The 16,507-nt window shown below is 33.3% G+C and overlaps 1 protein-coding gene across 1 annotated transcript; it reads left to right on the forward strand.

Annotated features, from left to right (window-relative positions):
- Positions 1-632: 632 nt before the first annotated feature.
- On the forward strand, positions 633-15,776 carry LOC108363871 (solute carrier family 2, facilitated glucose transporter member 3-like). Its single transcript, XM_017617389.1, has 5 exons — positions 633-1,169; positions 12,565-12,675; positions 12,765-12,925; positions 14,212-15,022; positions 15,123-15,776. Exons 1-5 carry the CDS (start codon positions 1,137-1,139, stop codon positions 15,477-15,479), a joined length of 1,473 nt encoding a protein of 490 aa, XP_017472878.1. The 5' UTR covers positions 633-1,136; the 3' UTR covers positions 15,480-15,776.
- Positions 15,777-16,507: the final 731 nt, after the last annotated feature.

Here is a 16,507-nt window from a genome sequence, read left to right on the forward strand (position 1 = left end):
AAAAAAGAGAGGCAATGGACAAAGTTATTTGGTGTCGGCTCAAACCGAAAAACGGTTGTAGTGGCAAACAAGAAGTCTTTCACAGGTCTTAGAGCGTTAAAACGTACTAAAAGCATGTAAAACAGAAAATTTTACCAGGAATCACCGAATAAGAAAAAATTGTCCTCTATAAGGCTTTATCTGAATTTGGTTACGGGCAATATTCGTGCTAAGTATATACAAAAAATTTCATATTTTTAATTTTGCATAGAGAACTTTAAAACTCTTCCTAACCTCAAATCAGCATTACACCTGCTCGGAAATATTTTTGTCAATTTAAATGTAAATCTAGACTAGGGAATTTTGTAAATAAACTTGCTAATAAGCCATCGATATTCCTATATACATATATGTTTGTTCCTAAACAAAAATTTTACATAAGGTTTTGCTATGTATTGCATACCAGCATGCATTAAATGAATACTATACACAAAATAAAATGCTCGTAACTGTCAAATAACAATGGTAAAATGTATGTAAGTAAACAATCGTGAGATATTAGCTGTGACGTACGGATCGTCCGAAGCCGGTACTACAAAGTAGGTATATAAGCGCACCGACCGTAGTTAACGTCGCACAGAATTTACTAGCGCGCGAATCAGAAAGAACTCACAGGTTGACAGAATTGAAACATTACAACAACCCAAAACACATAATAAAAATAAAGCAGCAAAATAACAAAAAATAAAATTACAAAATACTGTGTACTGCGCGGAGCTGAGCTGCGCTGCGCTGCGTTGTGTAAAACACGTACTGTGAACATAGAAAGGCAATTGGAACGTGCGCCGATCGCATTGATACCCGTATCTCGGAAGTGCAGTGAACAGTATCTAAAAAAAAAACAAAAAATCCCAGTAATAGTTAATTTATTGTACACATGCGCTTGTTTATCACAGCCAGACCATTTATGCAAAAAACATACAAAAAACTTAGTATCGATGCATTATTATACTATAAAATCTTAGTATAAAAAATATTGCCACAGATTAATATTGAAGTGATAACATTGCATGTGATAAGAGCTAATCAAAGAGTAGTGTTAAAAAAAACCAAACGACAAAATAGTTAATATTTGGAGTATCCGTACACCATACTAAATGGATAACAAAGTGGAGAAAAATGAAAGCGAGGTAAGTGTTGGCCTTATTGAAAGAAAGAGCCAATTTACACGATGACTTTTCAGATTGCATTCCCTGTTAAAAAAAAGTCTTCGAAAGTCCTCGTGCATGTACACGATGACATTTTATTTTCGGCGTTTCTTGTGTTTTTTATTTTTGACATTTAAGTGTCAAATTTTCTTTGATCAACTCTTTCGTCCTCATTTTTAAAGCGCGGAGCGAATCGCGAACTCAAAGTAAAACTACGAAAAAGTGATTTCACAGGCCGTGGGTGCTTGCCTACCCCGCTGACTTCCCTACACTTCTTGCCAACAAGCTCGACATGCATGACTTGCCTACCCAGGATGAAAAGTCATCGTGTAAATTGGCTCAAAAGGACAAACTGAAAGAATACCCCTTTGCAATAAAATTAGTGCAAGAGAATTTGGACTAAAATTAAATAAAGAAAGAAATAAAGAAATTTTAGTAGGTTTTTACTAAGCTTTATAGCTCTATATCTGAGTAAAATCCGTTCTTATTCTACATGTGTTGCTCTTGAACCGCTAGTAATTTTGAACCGAGATATAAGATATTGCTTTTGCAAAAGTTCCCAGTCGTTTAAGGATCTGCTAGGCCTTAAAAAAACCGAAACGAATTTTTATCCAGTCAAATAATAAGTACTGAACCAACTCCGGCACAAGAAAGCTTTCGCAAATGAGACCCCCACGATAGATGTTATGCCTCTGTGAAGGACCTCCACTCTCTGCGCAAATTCAAGCTACATTAACAGATTTTACTTTTTGGAAAAGATAAGTTTTAAATTGAAAAGAAACTGATTTGAAAAAAAACATAAACTTACTGATTATAAATTAAAATTTAGCCATCTGGAAATTTTCTGAATTAAAACCAGATACCTTCTGTTATGTGGTTTTTCATAGCTGCCACTGAATGAACTCGAACGGTTTAAATTTTAAAAATAAACATCGTGATTTAAGATTTTGAGAAAAAAGTTTGAAGTTTGGATGAACATTTTTGGAAGTCTTTTAAATTCTAAAAAGTTTTAAACTTGGATTTATACGGGTTTTGTTAGAGAATGAACTGTATGTTAATAGAAAATTTTTTAATTTAACAATTTTTATTGAGCTTGAGGCCGTTTTTAATGAAAAACGATTGTGGAAAAGCAACAACAATGGTAGAAGTGATAGCTATTTCGGAAATCACCACATTTCCTCATCAGACTAGACTTCTTCAGCGGCATTCGAACCGACAACCCCAGCTGACTCAGCCCTTTGGCTACGCAATAAAATAAATAAATACTTACAAATAAGTGAAAAACAATATCATTTTGAACTTGGGGTGTTAATGATTCTGACTTATACATATGCGTAGTGAAATCACCCGCACGTTGTTAGGTCTTGAAGGGCTTGAAGAGGTTCTACGTAATATTACAGTGCTGTTGCGATTGCTTTTTGAAGCGGAAATAGAGAGAAACGTTACAGAAATTAATTTAAAATTTTACACTTTAAAACGCCTCAAAATTTGAATTAAATTTTACTTCAATTTTTTCGAGAATGATAAAAATATTAATTTTTGGAAAAATATAAATTATCATAAAACGCATTTGCTATTTTTACACATCGCACACGATCTGCAGAGGTCACACAATTCAAAATTACACGTTCGTCAGAAAATGCGAAAAACTATTTCTTAGCACATGCTGATCATATGCGCAAGGAAAACTTTGCCTTAGGTTTTTTTCAACAAATTATAATAAAAATTTGCTCCAGCTGTTGCTGAAAGGTAAGCAAAAGCTCTGTGTACAGTTTTAGTGCGTAATTTCAAAAATGTCAAATTTTAAGTAGTGTCACTTTTGAAGATCGTGTGCGATATGTACATCCACTGCGGAGCATAATTGAGAACAAGGTAATTTTTTACAATATTCGTATTTTTTATAGCTAAAGTTGTTTTTATTAAATTAATTATTTTTTTTTTGTACTAACTAACATTGTTCATTCTACAACAAGTATCATATACATATGAACATGTATCAAGTTTTCGAACTTTGTATAAAATTCAAAAAATTACCCTCAAAATTTACAAAGAAACAAAAGCACAATACAAACTATTGACTAGCAGTAACTTATAGCAAAAGTGATTGTTAATTCACAGTGAAAAAATCACTGATAGTGAAAACATCGATCATCACTATGTTCGGCCTAATTCGATCAGAGCAAGAAGTTATGGTCAACGTCACTCTGCTAAACCGTATTGGTCAAATCCCAAAATTAGATAGGTTGCCTTCGTATTTCTATACAGTCATTTGGCTATGTAAGAAATGCGTTCATGAGTAGCCTTTTATGTACAATTCTTTTCTCTAATTTGGTAAAATCTGAATATTCCCCGGTGTAAACCATTATGAAGCATGGAGGCAGTTCTTAAATGGCTAGGGGTTGTACATAGTATAAAGACAAAATTTAGAGGGTATATCTTTAAGAAAAGATGGTACTAATAACACTGGATCACAAATCGTTTTTTTTTTCACAGATGCCACTATCCAACTCCTATATAAAATTGCTCTCTTATTCCGAAAATCGTTTTATTTTATTTTTTCTATGGATAGGTTTTCGATATATTAGAGATTTACCGTTATTCCTCTTAAAACAGCTTTATTACGTATATCTTACTAACGAATTGAACAATCGTAATACGAAATATGGCAAATGAAAGCTATAAATCACTTTAAGATAGGCCAGATATTTTCTGAAAAATTAATTAATATTCCAATTAATTTGTTTTTTTTTTGCTGAAAAGACTAAAAAAAAATCAAACATTAACAGGGGCAAAAATAACGAATTCTTGGTAAATTTTTTGATTTTGTATGAAAGCCTGCTAACGAAGAAAAGCGATAAATAAATAAAATGGAAAGCGTTTTACTCATGTGTACATGGCGTATGAGCAACATTCTTTCCAGCTAATTTTTCATACAAAAAATCTTTGCTTATTTTGATTTAACCACTTACTCTTTTTTTATTTATCCATCGATTTTGTTCATTAGTCGGTTGATTTTGTTTGTAACAGATCAGGATTTAACACACTGAAATTGAAAATATATCGAAAACCTATCCATGCTTACTTCAATATTACATAAATTCTATTCTTAGTTCATAGAGGCACTGTAAAATAATTTTGTTAAATTGTTGTGCTGGGAAAAAACATCAAATAAATACAAATACAAATACAAATAGCGAGCAATTCTATATAGGAATTGGATAGTGTTTAGATCGATTTTCGGCACTAAATGAAAAAAAAAAATATTTTTAATTTTTTGAGTCCATAGAGGCATCTGACCTTTGACTCTCTTGCGTCTTAACCGACTCCAATCGTGACCAAATTTTATATGCGATATCTTCGACTATGGTAGTATCGACTTTGGTTATTAGATGAAAAAATAATTGTTTTAATTTTTTTTAGTCTCTATAGAAATCTGTACTTTACCTCCTGTGCGACACGCCTTAACCGTCACCAATCGGGATCAAAATTTATTTGCGACATCTGTGACCGTGATATTACCGATTAAGGGGGTTGACTGAAAAATCGTTAATTTTAAAGTTTTTAGGACTACCCTAATGTACTTAAATATAATGCTATGAAAAAATTTGAATCAATATAAATGTGTACATATTTATATATGCACATACTAATGTAGTCAAGATATCTTGATTGTTATTGGCTTTAAAAATTATTTAATTTGTAAAAATAAAATTCCATTGCAATTCATATGTAGTTCTCAAGGAAATGTAGATTGAAGTGATTTAATTAGGTTCATTGAATAGATTGCTGATGGTTGGTAGCAGGCAAGTGGCAATTAAGCATTTCAGTAATTTTAATCGAGTTCTATCACTACCCGCAATCTGAAGAGCATTCAAGCAATGAGGTACTTATTATCTTCTATCATACCGGCTAGTTTTGGTAAATAGTACAAAGAGCTCAAGTACTTACATATGTATATTATGTATGTATATGATGTTCATAGGTAGATTAAAATCGATGATTGAAGTATGTAGTCCAAAGGTATGTGTGTGCATTAGAAAAAATATACCACTAATTTTTATTTTGAAATCAAAAAATATTTAGAGGTTTTATATGGGAAAAAAACCACTTTTCGTAGAAATTGTATAGAGTTGTTGAAAATCAGAATTTTTCGATCGGAAAATTCTGGATCTCTTCAGGAGACTTCCAATAACAATACCTAGTTGTTTATTTAACCATTTTTTAATACTAAAGATTTTTTATTTAAGCATTTTCTAGCATTTCATCGGGGTTTTGGCAGAACTATAAATATAGTTACTATAAAAAAAAACTTTAAAATAAATAACTTCGGAAGAGAAACAAAGTTTTCCGATCCAAAAATATTGATTTTCAATAATTCTATTTCTATTTTCCCCATAAAAAAGGCATGTAAAACTTTGAGCGCGTTGAGCGACGTCTAATTTTTTTTTTTGATTTTAAAATAAAAAATAGGGGTATATTTTTTTCGGTATCGAACAATCCCCCCTACAGGGAGTGAGAGAATAAAAATTCCGACTTTACTTTTTCACATGCATTTTTGGACCGCCCTAGTGTACATACTATAGAGATATTTTTTTATGCTCCAATATTCTATACTATATTTCAGTAAGTATCATTTTCAAAGTTTTTTTCAACGCCTTTAAAGTTCAGTGAACCTTCTTAGATAACTAATGGATGTTTACATGCAATCTATGCATGTGAAAAAGTATACTTAAGCGCTTATTTATAGGTACAGTGCACTCGCAATTACGCGAACACCGCTTAACGTGAACACATTATTTTTAACAGTGACTACTTTGAAATGTGAAAAAAATTGGTCAGTTTTTCTATATAAGGAACACCTAATATATGGAATTTGGCTTTTTCCGAATTTGGGGAATCCCCTACTATAATAAAATTGTTGTATGCCACCGAACTAAGTCGGTCGTTCTGTTTCTCTTTCGCGATGTGCTTTGCCAAACATTGCGAGTTCTTGTTAAAAAGATTCCAACATAAAGACGAATGAAGCGGCAATAACGAACTTGATTCAAAGCAATAAAAGTAAGTTCTCAAAGGGAATATTACAAGAGCAATATTAAACATATTAGGTCAGGAGTATTTTCTGCCTTAATCACGTGAAATCCCTTGGTTTTAATTAGATCACGTTATCGCAAGAGCACTGTTATTGTTATCCGTTCCTGTTCTAATAAAAGTGAGCTTACTCATACATATGTACATATATGTATGTACATAAACGTGTCTATATTTATGAAAACCGATATACTACGCATTAATTAAACGTAATTTAAGATGTTTTGAATCTAAATAAATTAATAGCCAGGAATTACTGGTTTAAGGTGGACATTGAGTGCAGTGGGTATGATCAAATAATTGTTGTGGAATTGGAAAGAAATTCTTATTAACCGACTTCCAAAAAAGGAGGAGGTTATCAGTTCGTCGGAATATTTTTTTTTTGTATGTATGTTACCGCATAACTTTTAACCATTTCAACCGATTTTGATAATTCTTTTTGCATCGGAATGGTAGTGTCTCAGACTAATCTGGTTTAGATCCGATCATTAGATCATGAGCTATATATGTATATATATGTGCATTTATATGAGAATTGAAGTCGGTTTTGTTTTTTGCTTAAAAATTACTTGTTTGTTTTTTTAATGAAACCTAATAAAATTTGCAAGAGACCAGTTGAACACGATTTTTGAATTTTGTTTGTTTGTATTCATTGCGGAATTATACCAGGTGAAGTAATTAGAGCGAAAAGAAAGATTTTAACACTGCCTTATTTGAAAAATTGCCTTTAAAATTTGTCTATACAGCGAACTCTTATCCACTTGCAAATTGCACTATATTATACTAGAATTTAATAATCTTTCAAACTGTATACCCAACATTTTTCTAGTAAGAAATTGTTTTTTTTTGAATTTCTTTATAAAACATTTCAAATTTTTTATAAATATATAATAAATGGTTTTAAACTCATTTTTATTATGTAAAATTTATTAACTGGAATAGGAGAATAGATTTTCTTCAAAATTCCAAATTGATACTTTTTCTGCACTTTGCACTAAAAAATTTAATACAAACAAATTTTATTAGCTTTCATTAAAAAAAATGTATCAAATTGATTGAAAAATGAAGGCTTCAGTGAATTGTGAAAACTAAGTTTCAGCTTTTAACCACTGCGCAGCGGTTCTACCTTACAATATTTTTATCATGGTCCGCACTATATAAAATATATTTATTAATAGATGGCAAGTTTGAAAAATCCGTATCTCTTTGAAAATATTATTTTTTTTTTTGGTTTTGGAAAACAATAGGTACCTTTTTCCTCAGCAGAGTCACCCTTGTACTCGAAATATTTAGTTCAGTATTTTTCCAATTCGTTTATCATTAGGTTTCAACAAGTTGCTCAAAAGAGGCGAAGGAAGAAATTCCAAACGTCAATGATTTATCAAACTACTCTCTAAAAATCCTACTGAAAACACAAATCCTCAAAAAAATCTCGAAGAAGCTTAATACTAAAATAAAGTATTATTGTTACTATTTGCATTTAGAAAAGTATTTATTATAAAAAAGGAATTTTGGCAGCACTAGAAATAAGGATGCTGGCAGTGTCAAAATTACAATAAGCACTTCTCTACTGAAATCACTAAAGAGAGAGAGACTAAAAAAACCTGTTTTTTTTTTGTAAAGTGTAGGTACTTCATACAGTTTACTAACTGTTTTGACGGGATTCTCTCTTCATTTCGACGGCTGAGTGAAAGATAGTCCCATCCCGGCTGCCCGGTTCGAAAACGTCCTATCCCCGCACCGGCAGACGAGATAGGGCGATCGTCCACCCAGCCGACAATTCGTGGTTTTTCGCCGCCTCCGAATTGCAGAAGGTTTTTTATGAGAAATTTTTTCATGGCAGAGAATTTTTCAGACTTTAAACTCAAGTGTAATGAAGTATTTGACTATAGTTTGGCTATAGCTATAGAGTTAGAGAAGGTTAATGGGCAAGGTGTGGGACAGTTAAGACGACGTACACCCGGTGACCCGGAGAAAAGATATGGACATGTTTGTGGATCAAAACTATTGGATAAGCACTCGGACCTTAGAATACCACTATACCTATGTACATATGTAAATATTTTATCAATGCTAAATATGATAAAAGTTCAGGATACAATTCTAAAAAAAAACTTTAAGTAAAAATCTTATTATGTTTAGTAATTGAGATGTTGTGCAGACTAGCCACATTTCTACCGAAATTACCAAGTTTTCCGACATCTACTTATTGAGTATTTACCCTTAACTCTTCTCTATGAATAGCACAAACGGACGATTAACCTTCACTGTTAATTAAATGGGATACATTTCGGCACACTCTCTACCAAGAGACTCAGCAGCCTATCAGTCGTTGAAGGGACTGCAACTGAGTTTTGATGCCCAAAGCTTAGTAAACACAGGAACGCTTTTCTAACGATATCACATTTGCCTAACTCAATTAGACGAGTTGGAGAGATTTCTCTTAGCTTAAGCGTTAATTTCCAGACAAATTTTAATTTCTATTCATTCCTAAGTTTACAATAAGGTCTGCCATGACTGATTATTTAAATTTTCTCAATGATTTCTTCATTATTCAACTCACACAAACAGTACATACATATTTACATACATATGTATTTGCGCATACATTCACACAATTGTACGAAACTGCAGTGCTTTTGATAATTACTACGTTTTGTAGTTTCTATTTAAATCACAGCTAATTAAAAGCAAAAATGCACCGTTGAGTAATTAAGATTTTTAAAACGTACTGGAAATTTAGCAAGTGCATTGTATGAATACATTTTTGCACAACATTATGAAGGAAAGTATAAAATAAATAAATTACAAAACATGTATTTTTTTTTTCAAAGTGGGTTTTCACAATTAGGGGATTCACAATCTTAAGCTTAACATTTTTTTATGTAAAATAATGATTAAAATGGTATTAGAGGACTTCTAACTAGACCGAAATGTTTTAAACTGATAAAAACAATTTATAATGAGCTCCCATACCACCCTTTTAACCTTTATTTTACATACAAAAATTTTAAGCTTAAGATTTTACGACGGTGAACACGTCTTGTGCTCCGCTTGGGAAACCAATTATATTTAATTAAATTCGATTTTATTAACATTGATATGTATGTTAGTGGAAGGTACGAACACATCAACTTTAAATTACGCGCTTAGGCAAAAAAAACACTGTTGACCAGTGTAATTATTACTTGGAGCGAAAAAAATTAAAAATCACAAATTAATTATTAAATACTGATTTAAATTATTTTACTTATAATAATTACGATCCCTGAAATTTACATACAAACTATTAATGCATGTTCCACGGCATGCTAAGCCGTTATCGTTACGTTTTCCATATTGCGCTATTGATATCGTGTCGTTTTTGTTCCCGGTATCGCATTAGCAATCGTCGTCTTTTTCCAATTGCCATATTTTTAGTTTATGTAATGCTGTAAGTAAGCCCTGTTAAAAGCTTAACACGACTTTTGCTTTTAAACGCTTAAATGGTGTTAGACTGTAAATATGTACCAGATGTCATCCGCATCTCCAACAGACGCCCTAATGCCATAGCCTTTACGCATTTGAGGAATAAATAATTTACAATAAAATTTCTTTGTCATATAAATACTTATGTACATAAATTTACTACACACTTGTATTCATAAAGTTAATTATGTAAGAATAAAAAAAAGAGATACTGCTTTTTACGCTTTAAATGTTTATAGCATTCAAGTATTAAATCAACATTTTGTTATTGTACAATAACTACCTTATTTAACACACAATTAAATTGCCAACATTGCATGTCTAGATTCACCGTTTAACTCCCTTTACTTTATCAATAACATGTCTACGCATTTTAGGGTGATCAAAAAAAACTAACCCAACGAATTTATGTCCTTAAATAGACCTATTTACTGAGAAGAAATTTTAATTTTTTTTTTAATGAAAGCTTATGAGAGAACCTTTAATTGTTTTCAACTAGTTTTTAATTTTTAACATTTATTAACTAGTACAGAAGAATCGATTTTCTTCAAAATTTCTGTTTTTTTTTTTGCACTTTGCACTAAAAAATTTGATACAAAAATACAAAACCTCTAAAGTCGGACTCAACGGTCTCTTGCAAATCTTATTAGCATTCAATAAAAAAACGTATTATATTGAGTGAAAAATTAAGGCTCCAGTGAATTGTGGACACAAAATGCCAATTTTGAACCACTGTGCCACGGTTGGTATTAGAAATTTTCCATCTAAATGATATGAATAAATAGTTTTTCATTAAAAATGCTATAACTATTGAACCGTTTGCGATAATAATTTTTCTACGCATATTCTTGTACGGCATTAAATTTCTTAAAATTTAAATAAAAATATATCCAATTTGGGGAATTTTCTTCTCAGTGAATAGGTCCTTTTAAAGCCATTAATTCGTTAGGTTCGTTTTTTTTTCAGATCACCCTAATGCACATATATGTACATAAGCATGTATAAATAGCATTTGAGGTATTTACTTGTATGTGGTCAGCGAATTCACAGCTTCGTTGATTGATTAGTGATCATAAATATTTACAATATTCAAACTGCTCTTGTAAAAATTAATAACAATTGCATTTGCCGGGTACTTATTGTAGTTAATTGCTCTTTTTTCCACCTCGCGACCTCGCTAATTGCCCTTCAAGTACAAGTTATATTCAACTCAACCAATTGTAATTCAACGGTTGCAAAAACGTGAGTCGGCATTGAGTGCATTTGTTTTCACAGATTATTGACTGAACAATTCATGTCTGTTGCACAATAAAACAAATACATTTTTTATTTAATTAGAATACGTACTCGTACTACCTAGGGCATGATATTTTTACAGTTTAATCACCCGATAGCTGATTTAACTGGCAGCACGAGCCAAAATTCTAATTTGTTTCTCTCGTGACAGATATAAATACATACTTGCATGCATACATACATATGTACAAATGTTTGTATAATTGCAGATACTTATGACGATAATTTTTTAAATTGCTAGTATCAACATAAGTATGTACAAATGACAATGATTATAAATTAATAATATTGGCAATAGATATTTGCCTTTATCGTAGAATTTTATTTCACATGAAGTTCTTTACGTTTCTAATTGTTTTTATTGGCAACACTTTTTGCGGGTGAATGCAATTTGCAAAAGAAATTGAATAGCTTTTTCCAGCTGCGTTATTTTTTATGTAATTCTTATTAGGTAAATAGAATGTGTACAAAAAACTGTACGGAGAAAAACTGGTCTACATATTGTCCACCTGCGGTTCTTTATGCTATCCAAAACCTGATTCCATTGACATAAAGAATAATGAAAAACTGACACCACAAAACGTTCAAATGCCGAATAGGAACTTAGTTTTGCGAATTGTCAGCAAAAGTCAGCCATATTCCCATATTTTCCAAATTCAGATATCGTAAATAAAAGTTATTTTTAACCGACTTTACAAAAAGGAGGAGGTTTGCAATTCGTCGGAACATTAGGGGTATTCTCCAAATCTTGCAAAGCCATTGCACGTAGCACGGATTGCACGGATTGCATAAATTGCAAACACACAACAAGAAAACTCATGGGAAACAACATTTCCTATCGCTGCAAAATATGCAACGTCGAAACCCATGTATATATTTTGCAAAATAGCATAGCAAGATAATAGCGACCCTGTGCTAGTTGTTTTGTTGTTGGAATTGCTACATATTTCTCTCATTCCTCTCATCTCGCTCACTTAATTTTTTTTTGCTGTCTCTTGTTATTGTATTTGATACATAATTTCGCTGCTTGCTCCCCATGCATGCTACCACTTTGCAATGGGGTGTTCTCGTACTCTTCGAAATTTGGAATAGTATTTTTGCATTTCGTGCAATCCGTGCATCGTGCAAGACTTCGAGAATACCCCTATTTTTTTATACATATGTTATCGCATAACTTTGGACCACGTTAACCGATTTCTATAATTCTTTTCTTTTTTTTAAGGAAAGGTGGTACCTCAGAGATGGTCCCACACTAATTTGGCTTAGATCCGATATCTGAGAATTTAATTCGTGTTTTTTTGCTTAAAATTATAAAAATACGGTTTGGGGGTAGCTTAAAAGTACAGGTCCTTCTAAGTAGTTGTAAGACATCAAGACACACATAACATCTTCTAGGACAAACTCAGCCAAACACTTAGCAAACGTGTAATCGCCAAATTTTATTTTAAAATTTTTTATTAATTTTTATTAACTGCATATTTAGCAACATTAACCAATGCAACCTGAAACATTTTATTTTTTCCAGACGCAACGCAAAGGCTGGACACCTCTGTTGGCGTTGATATGTGTAGCAACAACTTTTGGTACAGCAATACCTGTAGGCTATTGCCTCGGTGTTATGAATACACCCGCTGAGGTATGTAATTTGTAAAGCAAATACAAATTTTATTGCGTAACTATTATGTATTTAACTGTTGTTTTCTATACATACGCTCTTTTCCACAGTATATTAAAGCCTGGTGCTTAGATGCCTTCGTAATACGTTACGACGTAGAACTGAGTCCCTCTCAGCTAGATCTGCTGTGGTCGGCGATTGTATCTATATTTCTTATAGGTGGCATATTTGGTTCATTTTTCGCTGGCGGTTGTTGTAATCGCTTTGGAAGGTAAAGAAAATATTCGTTTACTACATATTTGTTTTTGTTGTATTCTTAGGCTACCACAAATATATTTTTCGTCAAGCAAGTTGACGCTAACTTAAAGTATTAAGTAAATTAGTAGAGGGCGTTCTAACCAAATGAGTGCGTCGGATCTTTTCTTATCGAAGCTCGGCCAGATTTGTCGAGTTGTACCACACGCGGGTTTTTCCGACCATCTTATATTTGCCTACCTGACGAAGTGTCGCTTAAGCCATGTTTTGCAGATAGCTAGCGGATTACCCGCATCGCTGTGTGTCTCTGTGACCTGACATCCGCGTAATATGGGTAGCATGCTTTGAAGCTAACTCTTTTAGGAATTTTTTACGGTCTATCGCAATTTTTCACTAGCCTTGACAGCAAACCAGTGACTTAATAACTGCTTGGTATCGGTGTATATGATTACTGAAGGCAGGTTAAGAGACGATTCGATTATCCAAAGTACAGCCTCTTTTATGGCCGCGAGCACTGTTTGGCAGCCTAAAGCAGAGGTCTAATGAGAGATCTTGGGTTTAGTTTATTTAGGACCATACGTATAGACGGCTGTAGGTTTATATTAGAGGTCCTAGATCGAATTATGTTCCCAGTCCTTTCTCGAAGGAATATGAGGGAAGACCTCGTTCGCGAAGCCTTACTATATTAAAATTTAGCGTACACTTTTTTCGTAAACAAAATTTAACCCTTTGCCACCTACTTATCATAATGAGTATTTTCTAACGGGCAACGAAAATACTGAAATTTATAATGAAAATAGTCGATTTCGATTAAGTAAGTCGTTTAACCCACTTAACATCAGTCATAAGGTTATTGTATTTTTGGGTCTTTCAGTGAAATCCTTCAACTAAAATGGTTTTTTGGGTTACTGGGTTAAAGCTGATATTTCTAATTAACTGCTTCAAGCAAAGGTCAAAAAGAGCCGTAATCGGAGCAGTTAAAGGGTTAAAAAATTTCACAAAAAAATTGATTGCTTACTTTTACGATATGCAAGTCTTTGGAGATAAGAATTACCTGATTTATACATAAAAATATAGGTAGAAAGAAATCATTCTCGGGTTTCAATAACATGCAAAGAAACTAGCATTTGGACATTGATTTGTTAATGTACTAAAGAAGACCCTTAAAATTGCCCCACAGTGCAATCCTAATTTTTGAAGTCGAAATTTTGTCGTACCATTTCATTGCAAATACTTATTTTAATCTTTTCCGCTTCTTAATAATTTGTTTACTATATTTTGCGCTCATTTTACTACTTACAGAAAGGGATCACTACTGGTCAGTGCATTCCTGCTGACAGTCTCGGGCATCCTCTTACACTTCTGTCGCATGACAGACTCCGTTGAGATGCTGCTGATCGGACGCTTTACAATTGGCATTGCAGCAGCTATTACCTATACAGTACATCCAATTTACTTGCTGGAGATTTCACCTACTCATCTGCGTGGCAGTGCGGCAGTTTTCACGTCCATCGGTGTGACAGGCGGCATTTGTGTGGGACAAATTTTCAGCTTGCAACAAGTATTCGGCACCGAAGACCTATGGCAGTTTGCGCTCAGCTTCTATACTGTTTTCGTAGTTGTTAGCTTTTTGCCGGTCTTCTGGTTTCCAGAGTCGCCACGTTGGCTATATTTGATGCGTCAGAATGAGCAGGCAGCACGCAAAGAGTTGCAACGGTTGCGCGGCAAAAATTCCGATGCCTGTGTGAATGCCGAAATTGCTGATATGAAAGAGTTGGCCGCTTTAGCGTCCAGTGAGAAAATGAGCTTTTTGGCGGTGGTGAAGAATCCGGAATATTTGTTGCCACTAGTAATTTGTTGCTCGTTTCCATTGTGCCAACAGTTGAGTGGCATCAATGCAATCTTCTTCTATTCGGTGAGAATTTTCATGAAGGGCGGCTTCTCGCTGGAGATTGCAACATGGATGAACTTTGGTGCTGGCATCTTGAATTTACTATTCGCAGCCGTGAGTCCTGTGACGGTGCAAAAGTTCGGTAGGCGACCGCTGATGATGTTCTCCTCCGGTGGGTGTGGCTTGTCACTTCTCGGCATGGCCTTTGCTTTGAACTACATTGTAAGCATGCTTTTGCATATACTATGTATATATATATATACTTACATACTTACATGCGTACTTAAACTTATACTAAGCCAAGTCTTTTACAACATCTTAGGATCGCGTTAGCTGGTTGCCCATTCTTTGCATTGTCTTTATTGCTTCGTTCATATTCTTCTTCAATGTGGGCTTGGCGCCTGTTCCCTATTTTGTCGGCGCAGAGCTGTTTGAAGTAGAATCGCGTTCGGTGGCCATGTCCATGGGAAATTGCTTTTCTTGGAGTGGCAACTTTATGATTGGCATGTTCTTTCCTATGTTGGAGGCTGTTTGGGGTTCTTACGCCTTTCTACCGTGTGCTGTTATGTGTCTGTATTGTTTCCTGCTGACGTGGCGTTATCTGCCCGAGACTCGCGGAAAAGATGTCGCAGACGTAAGACCATTGATGTCCAAAGGTTTTCGGTCAAAGGTGCACTAATGAGTGATATATGTGAATATATGTATTTGTAAACACTTCATCTATCAGTACCGTGAGTACAAGTATATGGAAAACCAGTTACTAAAGTTTGATATTTTAAGCTTAATTTTAAGTTTATTATTTGTAGAATTAAATATCGCCAGTCTCTTGTACATACTTATGCATGTAAATAATTATTTATTCCTTTCACCTGACATATTTAAAACTTTGTGCCACAGCTTATTCATTTAAAATTTAAGATATTTTTGCCACAAAAATGTATAGCAAAAAATGTTAAAAAATAAAAACTTCGTAAAAATATACTGAAAATACTCGCATTTATTACAATTAATTTTTAAGTTCATTCCAGTCCAAAGTACAGTAGGAAAAGGACATAATAAATACAAAATAAATAAGAGGTCTGTTAAAGCTAAAAAGCATGTGGGTTAAAATATATGTACATTAGGGTATCCCAAAACGAAACTCGATACGCATACCCCTTTTTTTTGTCCTAAATAACAAATATATGTGACCTGGTCTACGAAAAGGGAGCTTACGTGCGAAAACTAGTTTTCTGTGAAAAAGCTGTTANATAAATTATATTTTGTCGTATTTTTACTCTTCTTTCTCTACATTTTTAGTACACTTCTAAGCAAGTTAGGATTTTCTGCTTTTCACCACGTGAAAAAGCATCTCATCTTCCATCCGAATCAACCAAAAAGTGAAAATTGATTTTTTGACACCTAAGCCCCCTTTCCGTAGACCAGGTCACATATAAAGTTTTCTTATTATTAACCCAAGCCGACTTGCAGCTGAAGTTTACGTTATACCTACGGTGACCAGGTTTCCGTTGCCAAAAAGCGGGACATTTCTAAAGCATCGAATCCGAACATACAATTTTGTTTTTTAGAATAAATAACATAACACCTTTTAATATAGTTTTATTTAAAACAAAACAAAGAGAAAAAACTCGAAAAATGATCTCTAAAATGCATACACACAATATGTATATACGGTGGCGAGAATGTGAATAGGAAAAAAATATTTTA

Source organism: Rhagoletis zephyria, unplaced genomic scaffold (genome assembly GCF_001687245.7).
Source record: "Rhagoletis zephyria isolate East Lansing unplaced genomic scaffold, Rhagoletis_zephyria_1.1 Rzeph_scaffold_00029, whole genome shotgun sequence".
Lineage (NCBI taxonomy): Eukaryota > Metazoa > Arthropoda > Insecta > Diptera > Tephritidae > Rhagoletis > Rhagoletis zephyria.

Bases quoted from the DNA above. Each gene is read 5' to 3' on its own strand.
- LOC108363871 (XM_017617389.1), top strand. From the start codon at position 1,137: ATGGATAACAAAGTGGAGAAAAATGAAAGCGAG. The intron at 1,170-12,564 runs GTAAGTGTTGGC...TATTTTTTCCAG, and splicing joins TGGAGAAAAATGAAAGCGAG to ACGCAACGCAAAGGCTGGAC. The intron at 12,926-14,211 runs GTAAAGAAAATA...TACTACTTACAG, and splicing joins TGTTGTAATCGCTTTGGAAG to AAAGGGATCACTACTGGTCA.